The 18,856-nt window shown below is 49.1% G+C and overlaps 1 protein-coding gene across 4 annotated transcripts in view; it reads left to right on the top strand.

The window, feature by feature from the left end:
- NPAS2 (neuronal PAS domain protein 2) overlaps positions 1-18,856 on the top strand; it is a 152,632-nt gene that overhangs the window by 101,138 nt on the left and 32,638 nt on the right. For all 4 annotated transcript variants that reach the window (XM_045771664.2, XM_045771663.2, XM_045771661.2 and 1 more), the window contains exons 5-7: positions 141-230; positions 10,443-10,563; positions 11,567-11,680. In XM_045771664.2, coding sequence (XP_045627620.1) covers positions 141-230; positions 10,443-10,563; positions 11,567-11,680 — 325 coding nt within the window. The remainder of the gene's footprint in view (positions 1-140; positions 231-10,442; positions 10,564-11,566; positions 11,681-18,856) is intronic.

The raw sequence follows: 18,856 nt of genomic DNA, 5'->3' as shown, positions 1-18,856 counted from the left end.
AGTGCGGTGAGGTTATTTGTGGAAATATTCTAAGAATTACAAAATAAAGTCAGTGTCATCACAGGGGATCCTTTGCTTCAGTGACATCCTCCTCCGTAAAAGCGCCACTAAGGAGCCTTCCACTGTTGGATTCTCTGCAGGCCCTGGACGGCTTCATCATCGCAGTGACAACGGACGGCAGCATCCTCTATGTTTCTGACAGTATCACGCCTCTGCTCGGGCATTTACCGGTAAGTTTCTGCTCTACTGGCCTTTGCCAGGCCGCATTATCGTCTTCTCTTGAGAAGCATTCAGGTCTTAGATCAGGGGTGATGTAGATCTGAGGGGGCCCGTGTGTAAGAGGGGTAAAGAGCGTCCTCAACAAGGTGAGGCCAGGGTCCCGGGGGACCTTTTAGAGGAAGGGCAGGTGCAGGAATATGCTGTTCTAGAACGAACAAGGCACCAAGATCTCGACATGCCGAGCCCTGGGCGGGGAATGTGGGTGCAGGTCCTCATCCTTCTGTGCCCCAGAAACCACACAGGAACTAAGCTGACGAGAGAGTCGTAGCACAGTTAGCAGATCTTAGAGCCTGGACAGAGGCTGATGTATGCCCTGCAGAGGGAAAAGCCGACCTCCTGGGTCAACTGAGAGCTGGTGGAGGAACGCGCAGCAGATGGATAGAGATGGGACGTGGTTTGGGGACATAGTCTGAGATTGCAAGTAGGTGATGGCACTTAATGCTATTAAAGAATCCATGACAGGGGTGATGGGGGCAGTGGGGGGAGAGTTGAAATATTCTGAGGAGATGTGTTTGGACCAGGGCGGCCTTGGGGAAATGGGGAGGGTGTGGGCAGGAGAACAAGCTCTGCCGTCCCGGGGTGCATGCTGTTTGACAGAAGCCCTCAGAGGTGCTCCTCCCTCCCCTTCTTCCCTCTTTCCCTGCCTTCTTCCCTCTCTGCCTCACCTCCTCCCTCTCCTCCTCCTCCTCTCTGCCTAAGCCTGGCCGGCGCCCTGGTAACCGCCAGTCAGAAGGACCTGGCTCACCGAGCAGCACGAGCAGCACGTGGCTGGCCGAGGGTCTGCCTCTGGGGATCCCTCAAAGGAGTTTGGCCAGCCTTCCTTTTCCTGCCACCCCATTGTTTATTCCTGCAGACTGTGACTTTGAATGACAGCTCTGCCAGCAGCATCCTGATGGGGATAAAACTTCCTCTCTTCTCTCTCCTCCCCACAAGCCCTGCCAAACCACTTAACCCCACCGCTCCCCGCTCCCAGCACGACCATGGGCGGGTAGCCAACAGATGTGGTAAGGAGGGTTACCGCTTCCCCTGGTTCCTGTACAAAGGAAATCCTGGCCAGGAAGACGCTGGAGGACAATGGCTGCCTCTCTTTAGCCGCACCTGCCAGGGAGTAACGTGGCTTTGCTCCGTGAGCAGCTCGCTTGCCTTGTGGGGATGAGCCCAGCTTTGCTACCAGCCCAAGATTCCATGTTGTCCTGGGTCACACTTTTCCTCAGAAGCTACTCCCCATCACATCGTTTCTGCAAATGACGCTGTGTGGAGATCAGAGCCGCTGTCTGCATTCTTCCTTTGCTGGTCACTGTGTGGTGCATTCCAGAAAAGTAGCTTTTACCTTGCGAGGCAGTTGCCTTTGCACGACCCCGTTGACTGTCTAACCTTTGTGTTTCAGCCCACTCCCTGCACCATCTCCAAGGTGCATGAAGTTTGGGGCGTCCTCTCCCCTCTTGATAGCTGTCAGAGAGGCTAGTTCTCACTTAGCCCCAAGGAGGCAAGAGTGCAATTTCATCTTGGTTTTCTCTGAAGCCAGAATAGTGATGAGGCTGATACGAGGAACACAGAAGTGACCCCATCCAATCAGCCTGGCTTCTTCGGGCTGACCTGAGGCGGCTGAGGAAAGAAGAAGCGAGGGGGTGCTTCTTTGGAGGGGCTTGTGTTTTGCCTTGAATGGACAGGGTTGGGCCATGATGGCGCTGGTTGAAAGCAATGACACAGAGCCTCCTTAATGGCCCGGGAACGCAAGAGCCCAGAGCTGTTTGAGTAAACAGGATTTGCACTGTTCTGCTTTATGCTCTCGTAATTATCTGATGACCCAGTTGCCATACATGGCAGAGGGGACTTAGAAAGTGAGCAGAGAATTCTGATTTGAAATTCCGGAGCAATTTAGGACCACCTTTATGAAGTATTTCCTAACTTTGGAAGGAGCGGAAATGATCCCGTCTCTAGCTTATTAATGCTAGACCCATATGAATCATGCATATGTATACATAGACCCACTCCCAAACACACACAGAGTCAACCCTTGAGCTCTCCAGTGGAGCCCAGGACGGACAATCCCCAAATTTAACTTCCGTTTACTTCTAACTCAGATTATCTGGTTTTTACCAAGAGCACCACCTTCTTTTCATTTTTTGCTTAGCATTCACTTGCATCTTTACTCTCATGGGAGGACAAGGGCAGTTAAGGATGGACACTTCCCTGGTACCCATCAGTAACCAGCTGGTTGAGCAGAAGAGCCCATCCGGAAGTTACACCCCTATCACCTCAACTTTACAAAGGAGGAGGCCCAGCCAGTGAGGGCAGAGCAGGGGCCTTAAACCAGGTGCAACTGCCCTCAGAACCCAAGCTCCTTATCCCTCGGTTCTGGTATCTTCCTGATGCCAAGGATTGGGGTTGCTCTCCAGGAATTCTGCTGTTGGCTTCATTCACCTTGATTTGGACGTATTTATTATTCAGCATGAGCCCAGGACTTGTCCATGGATGATGCAGCCATTGAAAAGCCCCACGTGAGATTATTTTTCCCTAAGAGTTTGCTATGTTGTTTAGAGATTTCACCTGTTAAACCATTAGAGACTAATAGAAAAATAGCTTAACTTCTATTGAGCACTCACAATGTACCAAGCGCCATTAAGAGTCCCTTACATGAGTTCATGGGTATAAAGCACTTAGAATAGTACCTGGCACAGAATTAGAGCTAAATCACATTTGCCATCCTTACAATGGAGAATTGTAATTCTTAGGAAGAGAGGATGGGGAACTGGAAGGCAGTGGTCAGTCTTCTTGGAACAGGGGCCATTGAAGGAAGGCGTATCCAACAGAGATGCAGTGTGGGCAGGGGGCAGGAGGCCATGGGCCCCGGCTGCAGTGCCCCCTGTTGGGATCAGAGGCTGTCATGCCTGGGGTTGGGTCCCACTGCCCCTTGTGTGGCCTGGGATTGGAGGCCCACCGGTGATTGGGAAGATTGAGGGATAAAAAGCAGCAAGAATTCCTTTCTTCTTTTGAGACCTTCGAGGTTACTATCTCTCTGTTTCCTTCCTACTGCTAGAAACTCAGACATGGCAAAAGCTCACATGACAGATTTTTGTACAGCAATTTTCTGATGGAATATTCTAGAACTTTCTTTCCCAAGTTGATAGAAAAAAGAAAATAGCTCAAAGCAGGAAATGGTTTTAAGACAAAGTCAAAACTTTCCTGTGGTGGTGACACCAGCACATTTCGGTGTCTAGAATTAACACAGGCAGTCAAAGAAGCAATGTGGGCCCGGCAGAAGAGCATGCAGATGGAAGACCAAGGGCTAAAGGGAGCTTCTGGGATGAAAACCTTCCAGGAAAGATCGAAGGGACTAAGTCACATGCCTCCGACGGAACTGGGAAAGAATATGTCTGAGGCAGAATCAAATGAGAGGCCCATAGTAGGCATAAACTGTATTTCCTATTTGGACTTTTGTTTGAGTTTCTAAAGAGTCTAACTTTCCGGATGGCTGTGTTGATTTGTTAATGATTGCAGTGTTTGCTTAATGAGCTGGACCATGCTAAGCGTGTACGTAAGGCAGAGGTCCTGTCTCCAGCCCTGAGCACAGACCCGATGTGCCTTAAGTGTTCATTGAGTGAGGGGCTGAGTTCATAAACGGGGCTGCTATCTCGGGAGCAATGGCAAACAGCTCGACGGGAGTGGGAAATGCCTCCAAAGTGAGAAATATGGGCACAGACAGTACCACGTCCCCAAAGGAAAATAATCTAAGGCACAAGTGATTATAAATGTGGAGAAATCTACAGACCAAAAACTACTTCCATGGAATGCTGGTTCTCCCAGTGAAAGCTCTAGCAAGTAATACAAGATAGAAGTAGAATAAAGGGTCAGGTTCCCACGACAAGGGTCACAGCAGGGAGAGGAGGTCACAGAAAAGGAAAGACAGAGCCCCTGGCTTACTTTACCACGCAGCACAGTAGCAAATCTGTGAAACACCTCCCAGGAGACATGGCCCCGCCCTTCCTTCCCCGCCCCACCCCGCGCCGCCCTCACCTGCTAAAAGAACCCACCTGGTCTGGGGCATCTGGTTAGAGATGGTTCTGGGTGGGGGCCCAGCTGGGGGTTGCTGTGTCTAGGAGGCTGTGGCAGGTGTGGCTGCATGCAGCTAAGAGTTGGTCAAAGGTTAAAAGAGTCCAGGTCACCGGTTAGATTTATTTTATTTTACTTTATTTTATTTTAAAGATTTTATTTATTTATTTGAGAGAGAGACAGAGCACAAGCAGAGGGAGAAGCAGGCTCCCCGCTGAGCAGGGAGCCCGACACAGGGCTCCATCCCAGGACCTGGGATCATGACCTGAGCCGAAGGCAGGCGCTTAACCAACTGGTCCACCTAGGTGCCCCGATGTTTTTCTGCTTTAATGTGCCTCTTGATTTTTATAAAGCATGCACACAAAGGTATGTATAAAACATACATTCAGTGTTTAAATTCATGGTAAAGAGAACACAAACATACAGGTAGCTGTCACTGAGCCAAAGAAACAGAATATGTCTGGGAACCAGAGAAGCTCCCGTCTGTTCTTTTCCCATCACACCCCCCTCCTCCCAGCCAGAGATGACCATTTTCCTGGCTTTTAAGATCATTGTATCCTTGGTTTTCTTTGTAGTTCTACCAACTTTTGATTTGCCATTCAACACTACGATTTAGCGTTCCCTTCTGGTTAACTTTGGGAAAATAGAGCCCTGGGAAGCGGACGCCTCTTGCTCCGTGCTGCTTGTGAGAGCCATCGTCTCACACTGTTAGTAGTGGCGGTCACGGGTTTATGCCGCCGCTGCCCAGTATTCCATCGGAGGAATGTGCTAACATTTCTGCATCCGTTCCGGGTCGGAACTCTTGGAAGGGGCTTTTGTGAACATGCGGCATGTGCTTCCTGATGCGCATTTGCAAGCAGGCCGTAGAGAACTGATGGGTGGGATGGCCAGACTGGAGAGTAGGTACACCTTCCCGGGTACCAGGCAACACCACGTTGTTAACAGTGGTTGCACCGTCCACCAGTAGAGTCGAGGGTTCTAGGCGCCCCATGTCACAGAGCGTGGAGTGTCGGACTTCTTAGCGTTTGTCAGTCTCGCACATGAATGTATCTCATGGAGTTTTAACTTGCTTTTCTCCTGATTACTAATGAGATTGGGCATCTTGGCGTGTGCTTGTTAGCCATTTGGGTTTCCTCTTTTGTGAACACAGTGCTTGTTTGGGTATTTTGCCGTTCTCCTACTGAACTGTCTGGTTTGTTTCTTGTAATTTGGAGGCATTCTTTCCATGTTCTAGACACTAATCCTCTGTCGGGTACCGTTTGCATTGCCTCGCTCGCTCTGCCTTAGGGATACGGGTCCGCTGAATGCACAACACCCAACACTGGACGGGGGAGCTCGACAGCGGTTTATCCATCTCATGCACTCATAGCCTGGAGACGAGGACGCAGGGCCACACGGGGCCGTACGCTTGAGCAGTGAACCAGCAGGGGCTGTGAGAAGCAGGCTTCGTAGTAACAAGAGGGTGGGGCACCCCCCGATTCCCACAGGGGTGAGAGTGGTTTATTTGAATAATTCCGCAGGCTGGCAGGGAGCTAAACCCACCACTCAGGGCTGAGCAGGAGCTGTGCCTGTCTAAGGAGCATTATTTAGCCAAGGGACCTTTCCACGGGGGCAGAGTGTGAAGGAGAACTTTCATTTGGGCTCGTTGAGGGCCTCCCAGTTTTGCTAGGTGACAAGACAGCATTTAACACTGAACCTTAATTTTAGGACTTACACCATGGCTTATGTGTTACAAATACACTCTCTCATCTTGCGGCCCACCTCTCCCTCTCTAGGTTCTTTCCATGCACAGAGATTCTTTAGCGTTGCTACCTTCTCTATCCTAAATAATTCTTCACTACTCTAAGGTCAAAGCCACTCCCTGTAGTGGCTTCTGAAAGCATTACCATTGGACTATCAGTTTGATTCTGAATCTAAACGGCATCAAAGCCCATTGGGTGTGCCTGCAACTTTCTGGCCCTTTAGGGAGACCAAGGTCCTGACTGCTTTGGGGAGCCCATTCCTGCCTCTTCGCAGTGTGAGGCTTCTCCACGACATCTCACGATTGCCCCTTCTCCAAGACTTCTCACTGTGGCCAACACATCTCCAGCCAGAACTGCCAGGACACAGAGTGTCCACCCAGCTCCCTTCCAACCCAGCCGGTGGGCTTTGTGCGCTCCGTGGGTAGGCGCACTTAACTCTGCTGGGTGCCACCAAACTGGGACTGCTGGTTCCTAGGGAGAGAGGACAATGCCTTGCTGTGTCCCGAAACACTTCCCAGTCATCTCCAGGCTCCCAATGGGCACAAGAAGAAACATGGGAAATGTGCGATTTGGAATTAGGACAGGCGTTCATAGTGAAAGTAGTCTTGGTAACGATCCTTGAGAAAGCAGCCAAGGACCTATCAGTAAGTTGGGGTAGAGAACCTTCTGTCTCCAAGAGGTAAATGATGTTCCCGACCCTGTGGTTCAGCTGGGAAGATGGCTGCGGATGGCACGTGCCCTCCCTTGTCTCTGTAATTGCTGTCAATTTAATAAACAGAGCTCAACTCATTCAAGGGACAGTTCAATTGCAGATATGATTTGTTCCCCTGTAAGCATTAGGGTTTGAATTTTCCAACTATCGTTGTTTGTGTTCGTTGTCGGCACACGGAAATGGCATAATAGTAATATAATAGTGAGTACATAGAGAGAGCTTGCTCTGTGCCAAGCACGGCTCTGAGCCCTTTCTGGGTGTTAACTCATAATCCTCATCACCACCCCCCCAACCAGCCTCCATCCGGGGTTCATCTTTATTCTGTGCAGAACCTATAGCCCAAGGTGCCCCCACAGCCCTGTGACCTGCCAGCTGTTTTCCACAGAAGCAGCTAGGTCAGGCAGCCCCGTAACCCAGCTCTCTGTCATACTCACTTCGGGGGAAGGGGGTTCCAACTGGCTCTCCAAGAAAAGGCCATGGAGTGACTTAGTCATCGTGTCTCTATCTGCAATGTCTTTAAGAAGAAAGACTACTGTCATCTGTGAGCATTAGTCATCATCTAAAAAACTAAAGGGAATGAGCTTAAAATAAAATCAAGAACATCGGAAGGAACTTGGAGAGAGCCCGAGGGAGAAAATGATAGCACAGGCTAGTGAGGGGTTCACAGAGTCTTTGCCCACGGAGATCACGCCCGGGTGCCATCAAGCTGGGAGTCCCTCCTTTTCCTCTTCCTGTCCTTCCTCCGCCACCAAGTGGTGTCACCCTTCCTCACAGCCCCTGGACTGCTGGCTGCAAGAGGGGAGGGCCTCGCCTGCTTCGTTGTGTTTCTTCCCGGTGCGAAAGGCAGTAGCTGGCACACGGTGGCCCTCAGTCGGTGTTGGGTGGATTCTGTTGTCGAGTGACCTCTTTGACTCTCCTTCCTGTGCGTCACGTCTCCCTTTCCCTGTGCCTGTTCAGACTGACCATCTCTAGCCTGGTGGTGACCTGTGTTCCCTCTCTCTTCAGGCCAGAAAGCACAATCCTGCCCTCCCTTCCTCTCGGTCCCTCAGCAGGTCCCGTCCTCCCCACCCCAGGCACACAGGACAAGGCACTCACTCCTCTGCGGCCTTCTTGGCTCTGACCTCACTTCCCTTTGCAACACCTGTCTCCACCACTCTCCTCCGTGCCCCCTGCCTGGAGTACCCTGGCTCCCCGCAGATATCATCCTGTTCCTCAGCTCCTGCTCAGGGATTCCTCCCCATGGGAGTCCTTCCCTGGGATCCTCTCTGTCCTTATGACTGGAGTCTGTACACCACACTCAGTGTTCTTGGGGTACCTTGTTTTTACTCCTGTTGTCATGCTTGCCCCCCGCCCATACTTCCTTCAGCTAGTCAATGCATTTCTCTCGAAGGCCGAGCACCATTCGATGTAAGGCACCCAGGGGTGAAGAAGGCAGACGTGGCCCCTGCTCTCCTGGAGCTCCCCTTGGATGAGGCAGGCAGAGGACACACATCAGCACATGAACGAACAAGAAAACTTTGAGAACTTTCCTGAATGGTTATGAAACACCTGATCCCACGGAGCATTCGCTGAGTGATTACTGTGTGCCCTTGACCAGCAGCTCACGCCACCCTCCCAGCTTCCTCATCTTTTGGTTGATGAGGGGGCAAAGCCAGCTTTCAGTCCCGACCTCTGGGGTTCTCTCCACCTTGCCGTGACGCGGCCTGTCCCTCACAGGCCTCCCCATCTGGGCAGACCTTCCCCTCCCCGGCTGTGACAGGACCGCAGAACACGTAGAGCAGGGGGCCTCAGAGGCCAGAGCCCCAGCTGTCAACGTGGCATCCCTGGATGCTTCCTCAGAGGCAGTGCCTTCAAAGCAGGGACCTGAAGGATGCCCGGGAGTTAGGCAAACACACCTCAGGGTGCAGCCTGGGGAAGGCCCAGAAGGAAGAGCAAGCTGGCCAGCTGGAGAAACGGAAATTTGGACGGCGGGTAGTACGAGCCTCAGAATTGAATTGGGTGGTTCAGGCTTCATCCTGGGAGCATTTGGCAGCCAACAGACAGTTTTTGTCTTGTTTTGTTTTGTTTTTTTGGAGTAAGGGCTACACCCAGCATGGGGCTCAAACTCACAACCCTGAGATCAAAAGTCACATGCACTGTGGACCTAGCCAGCCAGGCACCACTTGCAAATGGATCGTTTTAAGCACAATGGCAACCTGATCTGATACAGGGCTCCTTCTGCCTGCTGGTGGAGAATACGTTGGACAGGGACAGAAGTCGATGTGGGAAGACCAGTTTGGTCCGTTCATTCCCCAGATAAGAAATGATGGTGCTCTAGACTGGGGGTCGAGGTCATGGAAATGAAATGAGAGGATCGGAGAGAATTTGAGGGAGGGGTGTGTCCCAGCACTTGGACATTGTTTGGATGTGAAGATGAGAGCGGGAGGAGGAGAAGCTGAGGATGCCGCCAGGGTGTCTGATATGGGCAAGTGACCAGTTGGCAATACCATGGGGACATTGAACACAGGGGAGGAGGTATGGGTGAAAAAGAACGACATTGGGGATGCATGTCAACCTCTGGTCCCCAGGGGGCGCACAACAGAAAGTTACCTGGATAAGAGTGTGTAAGATTGTGTTTAAAAATATAGGAAAGGATGAGTTTATTGAGGGAGCCTGAGGCAGCAAGAAACGTGCCTGTCTTCTCTCCCTCTCTCTCTCTCTTTCTCTCTCTCTCTCTCTCTCCCTCCTCTGTCAGCTTCCACCCGCACTAGTGAATATGGGAGCCACTAGCCACATGTGGCTTTTTAAGTTCCAGTTAAAATAATTAAAATTAAATACAATTAACAATTCAGTCTTCAGGGGCACCTGGGGGGCTTAGTGGGTGGAGCGTCTGACTCTTGGTTTCAGCCCAGGTCATGATAGCAGGGTCGTGAGATTGAGTCCCACATCAGGCTCCGTGCTGGATGCAGAGCCTGCTTGGGATTCTCTCCCTCTGGCCCCCCCACCGCGCATGCGCACACTCTTTCTCTCTAAAAAATAAAAAATAAGTGTAATTTTTAAAAACCAATCTTCAGTTATACCAGCCACATTTCAATGCTCATAGCCACGTGGCTGGTGGCTTTCATAAGGGACAGCACACATGATAGATCATTCCCATCACCACGGACAGTTCTATCGGACAGAGCTGTATCTAGATTCAGTGCCCAGGCACTCAGAAAAAAAGCACAGTTCCTTTGAGGAGACCTTTAAGAAGTAAACAGGTGTTCGTTTGCTGGAACCCTATGGAAAAGGAACCCTACGCGTTCTTCAGGACCCTTCACATGAGCAAGTGGGCCTGCCTGGGGGACCCCTCGCTGCCCCCACTGTCCCGGCCAGAGCACAGGAGTGTCAGCAGGTGGGGTCCTCCAGGAAGAGTAGGACTCCGCGTGCTTGTCCGACTTAACTCCTACTTCTTTCTCGGGCCTATGGGCAATACTTTTGCCCTGGAGCAAGCAAACCCTTCTAGATTGTAATTCAGGATGACAGTGATAAATTCGAGGGTCTCACAGAAAATCAGATCTTGAAATTTTCATTTCAGAAACCAGTTCTGAATTGCCTTCAATGTTCAGTTTTGGCTTTTGCTTTTGTTTTTCGTCTTCATTGAGTTGTGTACCTTTGTTCTTTATTTTCTTTTTCAGTCAGATGTCATGGATCAGAATTTGTTAAATTTCCTTCCAGAACAAGAGCATTCAGAAGTGTATAAAATGCTTTCTTCCCATATGCTTGTGACAGATTCCCCCTCCCCAGAATACTTAAAATGTAAGTTTAACTTTACTGGTTTTACAAGATATAAAGATAAGAGTTTTACTTTTGAAAGGAGGTTAGAATGAATTAAGAAGGGAGGACTAATTTTAAGAACAATTCTCCTTGCGACTCAGAATATTTCCAAGATCCTTAGAGGTATATTTTAAATTTAAAGCTAAAACTGGAGTTTGGCATATGTATGACATTTAACTTCTCTGGAAAATTTGAAAGCATGGCACTTAAGAAGAATTTGTTTTGCATGTAATACAAGAAGTTTTTTTTTTTTTTTTAACATGAGAGTCTTTTGGTAACAAACAATGCAAAAGTCAGGGCGCAATGTGCTTATTTTAGGGGACACCGTAGTGCTGGATTTGTATGATATCCAAGTCACCAACAGAAAACTGAATAATTAGGTCAAAACTCCAAATTCTCCTCTCCTGAGGCTGTCATCTGGTTATTTATATACATTTGCAGGTTTTGTGGAATTTTCTCAAAATTGGCAACCTGGGTGGAAGGCCAGGCTCGGTGCCTTCTGAACTGGGTGTCCTTTCACAAAGCACCGACATTGATGGAGACCGTGCAAGGGCCTCGCACTTACTTGCTCAGGCCTCAGATCGCTTTCCGTGAATAATGTGTCCTGTTGTACATCTGATTTTATTCAAAGCCACGTGAAAAGATTAAATTAAAGAGAGCAGCTCTATACGAGCAGCTTTATTTTAATACACCATATGAAAACAACCAGAACTAATCAATGCCGACATAACCAACCACAGACATCTGTGAGCAAATTAAGACTAATTGGGCCCAAGTATGGAATGCAGAATATCTATATAAATTATGGGGGGAAGCCCCCTGTTCTGCAAAGGTCGTAAAACCATGTCCAAGAGTCAGTCTAATGAGAGAAATGTCCAGGCCGGGTGCAGACCAAAGCCCAAGAGTTACACAAAGACACAACTTGTTTAGTCTAGAATCTATGTCATATTCACGTTCCTTTTCTCTTTTTCCTTTAACGGCCCAGCTGACAACGATTTAGAGTTTTATTGCCATCTTCTCAGAGGCAGCTTGAACCCAAAGGAATTTCCAACTTATGAATACATAAAATTTGTAGGAAATTTTCGCTCTTACAACAATGGTAAGCTTTAATTGTCATATAATTGCGACAGTGTCTTTTATCATGCAAACGTGCACATGGGGGCAGAAGACTCACTGAGGGAGGAGGAGTGAGAATATGTGCTTTTCATATTTGCATTTGGATTTTCATGTTCCCGAGATGCGTTTTGTGCTCGTAAATGTTATCTCCCGTTCGAGAAGAACACACTCCCACACTTGTTTATGCCGGGGCACAAAGTCCCACTGAAATGCACTTTATTCATTTATTTATTTTCAGGCTGATGGAATAGTTCTGTGCTGTGAGAAACAACTTACAGTTAATAAAGAACAGGCTCAGCCTCCACACAGCCGAACAGGGCTGCATTGTGACGTGAAACTCCATAACCTTGGTTTCTGCATCTTAATTCTCCTTTTTACACTACTGTTGTGAGCATGTGTTCATGGGTCTGGGACATAGGTCTTCTGCTCCCTCTGACCCATGTGCACAGGAAGTGGCCGTTTTGTGATGAGCCAGCAATCCACACTGGATGAATTATCAAGCAGATAAGCCAAGCAGTAAAATCGTCCTCTCTGAAATTACCCAGATAACTAATGGTCTGAACTCTGGCTGCACCTCTAAACTCGACTTACACCCTCAATTTCACTTCTGACCTGGGGAAAATGGGAATGCAGGCCCAATGCCAGAAATCCAGCAGAACCAGCCCCAGCCCCCAGCCCCACGGTGAAGCCCAGCACAGGAAGGCCGTGCTTGGTTTGCTCCATGCCTCCCACCTCAACACAAAACAGATCACTTTTAACGATCTATCATTTCATAAGACCACAGAGATGGGAAAAAACGGAAGGAAGTGTTGACAGGGATGGTGGAAAGAGAGAAAAGGAAAGGAGAAATTTACCAAAGGAGAACAAACGGGGAAAGATGAGGCCCCAGGAAGTTGACGGCAGCCCAGGCTCAGGCAGGCGCTGTCACTGTTATTTAACTCCAGACCCACGGTGGGGTCCATTACCCCACCAAATTAGTCGCAGAGTTTCCATTAGAACCGGCCAACATAATGGCCCCGAGTCCTAATGCTGAGGCTATCCGGCATCTTCCCATCACCCTTAGACAATCCCCTGCTCTCTGTGGCTTGCATAAATATACATGCTTTGTCTCAAAGGCTCCAACGAGATGCTAAGCATGTTGGTCTTGCCAACGTGATTTTCAAGCCTAACGTTCAGGGCTTATGCCTGGATGATGGGCTCCAGGGCCAACTGGCAGCCCTCTGGGAACCCACCCAAACAGGGCTCAGTGTTCCTAAGTGGTTGGAAGTGAAGGGAGGTCAGCTTTCGCAAGTGGGGCCCTAAATCCGGGCTAAACGGGATAGAGCCAAAGCCTGACCATGCCTAACCTGACTCATCTGAAAGGCTTTCCTAAACTTCATGAGAGGAATGTTTAATGAACCATATACATAAGTAAATGATAGCTGATCAGGCTACCGAGTTAAAGAACTGACCTAAGAGGTGCCACGTAGAGCACCCAACATGATGCCAGTCCTGGTGCGGGGTTCACGGGGTGAGGCAGCTCGTTAAAATGCAGATTCCAGTTCAGGAGATCTGTGGGTGGGGCTGGGATTGTGCAATTGGAAAGGAACCTTGGGGTTTTGATGAAAGGGGTCACGGACTTAGAGAAACACCGCCCTATCGTAATACTAAATGCCATTCCGGAGGAATTTTAATGGTACTCCTCACGCTGGTGGTGCTCCTTCCAGACAGCTTTACCCTTGAATTAATAGAAGCAGTGGTTTAGAATTTGCTTAAAATGTGTGCCGTGGCCATGATGCCAGCTGCCGGAATAGCAGAATATCCCATGTGGCTGCGAGCGAGGAAGGGAAAGGCACTCTGGCCCCCGGAGTGCCAAAACAGTGGGAATTATGGGATGCTGCTCCCACGTGTCCCCATGACAACAGTGCACCACTTAATTAAGAACTAACACGTGATTGGCTGGTGAGCAGCGGTCGCATGCTTTGTTAATTTCCATTTCCACAACTCTCCCTTAAGCTGCTGCAGGATATCACTTTGAAGCTTCCTGTCACTTATCACAGTTTAGAGGGTTTCAGGGAAAGAGGCAGGCTTCATTGTGAATACCTGGATTTTTTTTTTTTTTTAAACTAGCAGAGCTTTATTTTCGCTTCAAGTTGAGACAATGTTTGTTTGCCTGAAAGAATGTGTGGAAATTATGTGTGATGTTTTTTTTTTTTTTTTGGAAGCTGTTACTGCTATAAACACACAGCACTGAAAGTGGAAAATTTAAAACCAAGAGTGCCAGCGTGTCTTTCCAGAGCCTGTTGAACAAACCAAAGTTAGGGGGCTTTCTTGAGACAAGAGTCCCCAAATCTAATTGTGGAAAAACTGAAATATAATTCTCACTTGGATGAAAATAGGCAACAACAAAGGTCAGAGACAAATGAATTTCTAAGATGGAACCCTATGAAATCACCAACATTCAATCATTCTTGACCTATGAAATATGGTTTAACATACTCTAAGGAACACTTCAGATTTGATTTTGTAGGTTACTTCTCAATAAACCTTGCACAATGGGTTAAGTAAAAATAGCTCACCTTAGGAGTGCTTCCTAAGTCCCAGGTCCTGGGCTCAGTCTTCGCATTGATAATCTCATTGAACCCTCCCACCAACCCCGTAAGTGGTCCTGTTGGCATCATCCCATCTAAACAAAGGAGGAAAGTGATGCATAAAGAATCTGACGGACACACATGGGAAGTGGGGGACCTACACTCGTACCCGTTCTAACCCTGAACTCCTACCCTTCACCCCAGTGCTTTGCTGCCTCCCACAAATCCAAGTTGAAATGAGTCTTATAGCTGCAGCACACAGGCCTGTCCCTTCCACCTGGTGTGCCATTGCTACAGGGTGTCTGTACCTGTGCATGCCAGATGTCCTGCACCCATGTACCAAGCTGCTCTCAGGGTACCCAAGATTTGTTTTAAGTCAAATATGGTGAGACACACAGACATGGAAAGACTGTCAGGAAAGAAGAGGTTTTTACTCACAGATCCCTCAAAACAGGCACAGCACACCATGGAGGCCACAAGCGGAAGCAGCAGGGGAGGCCGGGGGCGGGGCAAATGGGAGAAGATGTGGGCAAGAGCCACTCGTGTGGTTGCTGTGGAAAAGAAGGAGCAAGGCAGGGTAAACAGGCTTCAGTTTGCCTGGTGGGAATGATTTCAGTGGGCTCTTGGGTAGAGGGGCTGCCTGTAGCTGTTCAATGCCTGGGTGATGAGGGCGAGTGAAGAGTAGCCCAGAGTAGAAGAGACCCACAAAGGAGATGGTTGGGGTGTGGGTTATAGATGGGTTGGTTTGCCTGTGCAAGATGCATGGGAAGGTGAGTTATTCACTATTTCTAGGAATTGGCCAACCCAGAAAGGAACAGTTCCTCCAGGGTCAGCAAGGCCCCAAATGTCAAAGTATCAAATACAGAAACTAGAAAATATGGTTTGTACACAAGCCACCCCGGCCACTTCCCTGAGTTCCCAGGCACGGAAAACATTTAAAACCAATGTATAAAGTATGGAAGAAAGTGGACTAGGAACACTGGTTTTATTTTAATAGAATCCCTGCTCATACTTCAGAGAACTGTGTAGGAAACCCTACTCTGGCCCATTACCGGGAAAAGTCCTGTCATTTCTGTAGGGCTGTTTAGTTTATGGAGCATGGCCTGGTCCATTCTTCTTTGATGCCTGCCAGGAAGATACAAGGCTCTCATTTTTATAAATAATGGAGTGGAAAGGGCGGTGACCTTTACTCATCTGTGAGCCTACACAGTCCATGCCTGGTACATAAGTAGGCTCAACACAAGTACATTGGCCTAGACAGAGGCTCAGCGATCTTAGCCCCACACATACAGGTGGTCGGGGACAGCAGCAGGATTCAGACCCGACTTTTGACTCATAGGGGAATCAGGCTTTTCCCTGAGAGCTGATAATACAGCTCTCCTTGACAGACCCCAGAGCCTACCCAGAGACAGAGCTCTTGCTACGCCTTTGACCCTGAATCCAAAGTGAAGATTAAATCCACTTTGGTACGTGCTGGGTAAGCTGGCCCATGTGTAACTTCCAGTGATTTGTGAGTTGTCCGCACTGGAAGGCCTGGGCAATAGTGCCTGGTCAGCGTGTGGTCATCCTTGGCCTCCATTCGCTCCCCATTCTGTGTCCCCCACCCCCATCAAGTTCCTTAGCCACCTGGGCTCCCTGGACACTCCCTGAGAGCCTTAACTGGACCCCTGACTCAGGCACCCCTGCCAGGACTGTTCCTGCCATGCTCTCTTCCCTGCATCTTGTTCACTTGATCAACCAGTTTGCCTTAAAGCTGATGGAAGCACTGTCTGTGACTCCCTTGGACCTTAAACCAGAGAGCAGAAAGGGAAACGTGTCAGCTCCAGGGCAGGGAAGACGGTGACACGGATCCAAGAGAGAGTTTTTGGTGACCTTTAGTCACGTAGATGAAGACACCATGTGCTTGCCTGCTACCCCAAATAACCCCTCAGCACTCGTCTGGCTCTGTCACCGGTAGGAGTAGGCCGGGTTAGGAATTTGGGGTGTGGAGAGGCATAAAAGCAGCTTTGCCCTTGTTAACGCAATTGACCTCTCTGGACATTTCTAGATTCACCGGCCGATTGTGCCACCTTCCCCCTGTACCCTCTGCGTTCACCATGGCTGTGCAGACAGCCACCATTGCCCAAACGCGGCAACAAAGTGGAATTTTCCCCTGCTTCATTATTTGCACATCTTGGTCACTTCTTAGGACTTCATCATTTGCTACAGATGTTCGAGGCGGGGGAGGGGACAGAAGCCAGGATTTCACATCTTTAACCTAGATTTTTTAATAAACGTGAAGAAGTACGTGTCGGGAAATGGGACAAGAAAACAGCTTTCCTAGAACTGTTTCACTTTAGGACGGTTTCTAACCAAGTCTGTGAGAAGCTTCTTGAAGGAGTCAGAGCTGGAACACAGAAGCACATGTCTCCTCCTCCTCCCGTAAAAAAGCCTACTGTGTGATCTCGGCCATGTGGCCTGGAGATTCAGGGAGGACCACTGGTGGGGGCCGCCTCTGGTCTACCTCTGCTCTTCACATCATTTCCAAAATGGGGCTGAAATGAAATTATTCGGAGCTATGTTTGCCTCAGAACAGATTTTTTAAAGTACCGTGAACAAATACACCCCTTCCATCATTTTCCTCCTCCAGTCACATAGAGGAGCCCCTGGGTCTTCTCCCTACCCCCACCCAAGTCCCACTGCCCACCCCCCACTTTTATGGGAAAGGAACTGGCCAGATGATTTTCCAAGCCATAATGAACAGTCTTTGCTTTAAGGGGTCCTAATAAACAGGTTCCAGTTCCTGAAAGATAAGTTCGTGCCAGGAAGAAGGCAATCCTGTATTGAAGCCCTTGCTCTGCCCTCAGACTTTGATTTAAATGTGCGTCTGACTGAAATCCAGAAAGCAGTATTTCAAAAGTTGTTGGTGTGGTTCCAAATAGGTCACCCTCAGCAAACATTCCACTCTGGGCTTTCCAGAAACCACACACCAGAGTATAAAAGTTTCCCTGCCCTCATTTTACCTATTCGCCTCTAACCACACAACCAGATTTGAAATACTGGCAGAAAGGGAGGCTTTTTAGCTTACAACGCTCGATTCCGTATGTTCCGTGGGATTTCTGTAGGTTGCCTCATTTTCGGGCTTTGGGGGTTTTGTTTCTTGTTTCCCTGAGCTGAATTGAGACTTCTCAGGGAACAAAGCCACACCCACCAGACCCCACTGAGAATGGAGACGTGAGTTGAGCACAGGAAGGAATGTCTCTTCTATCTGTCACAGGCCCCCAAGAGGCAAGAAGCAGAGTGTCCCCTCCACCCCAACAAGAAAGTGCCACATCCTTCCCTGGCAGCCGGCATCGCTGCCGGATTCGATCGCAGAGGAATGGAGATGGCAGTAAAGAACAAATTGTTACCCAAGGGCATCGTCCCGCTGCAGCGTCTAGAGCCCATATTGAAACGGAGCAGTGAGGAATGGCCAGACATCTATCAGACACGTCCTCCCGCTTGCTTCAGCCTGAGAGCAGGGGCAGTCGTTGTGATACAAATGTGCACAAGACGTCCACTTGGAGGACAGGGGGCGTCAGCCTGTGGGAAGTTCACTTCCCTGAGCTTACGAATCATCTGGCCTCATCCACCCCAACCATCTGGTGGAGATCTTGTCAACGCCATGACAACCTCCTGGCCCCAAAAAATACTCATTTTAATTAATGTATGCCGAGGGAAAGGAGAAATACTTAAGTGAGACGTATATTTTCCCATCGGAGTCATTTTTTCAATCCAGCAGATTGCAAACCCCTAGCTTTCTCGTGTGGCTCTCAGCTTCTCTCCAAGCTCCTTCTTTCTTTCCAATGCCAAACAGAACTGGCAGAAAGAAAGCATGAACTGTGCACACGCTGATTGCCCCGGCAAGTTAGACGATGCCCCGGGGCCAAAAACCGAGCAGGATTATTTAGCTGCGGCTGTCCCGAGAACCCGGTAACTGGGCTGTTGAGAACCCATCAGGTGAAGCATGCTGTGCTGTGCTGTGCTGGGGGGGGGGGGGGGGCAGGGGGGGAAGGGAGGGAGAAGAGAAGAGCCTGAAAATCGTGCTTGATGAGCGGGAGACGGTTTCTCCTGAATGTGCAGGAAATTATTTTTCCCTTAACATTCCAATGCTCTAGCCCCGACGTTTTGGATATTTATCATAAATGAAGATTTAGAACTTTTTGCTTCCTTTAGCGAGCCTCCTGATTGTTTCACGTCTTCCAGGACACCTTTCAGCTTTGAATTTTCGTTTGTTCTGTGAAGTGCTGAGAAAGCGATTTGTCACTCTCCGTGTGGACGATTAGGGTGTTTTCCTACAGCTGTTGCAACTAATTTATCATGAGCAGGCTATCTCTGATCAGAATACTTAATTGTTTAGGCCTGATGACTGGCCCAGTCCTGATGAGCTGTTGGTACCCCGTTTTCCATTTGTTTCTGCTCCTTTGCTGTAAGCTATGTTCACTATTCCCACCTTGCTTCTTCCCCGTTCTTTCCTACCCCTTTGAACACACATCTCATGCCACCTGGGACCTCCCTGCCCCCTCGGTCATCCTTATGTTCTTATGACTCGGGAGGTCCTCTTTCGGAAG

This window comes from Ursus americanus, chromosome 7, assembly GCF_024610735.1.
Source record: "Ursus americanus isolate L20-20 chromosome 7, mUrsAme1.1.p, whole genome shotgun sequence".
NCBI lineage: Eukaryota > Metazoa > Chordata > Mammalia > Carnivora > Ursidae > Ursus > Ursus americanus.
The sequence above is the reverse complement of the archived record's forward strand: the minus strand, read 5'-3'. Positions and strand labels throughout refer to the sequence as shown.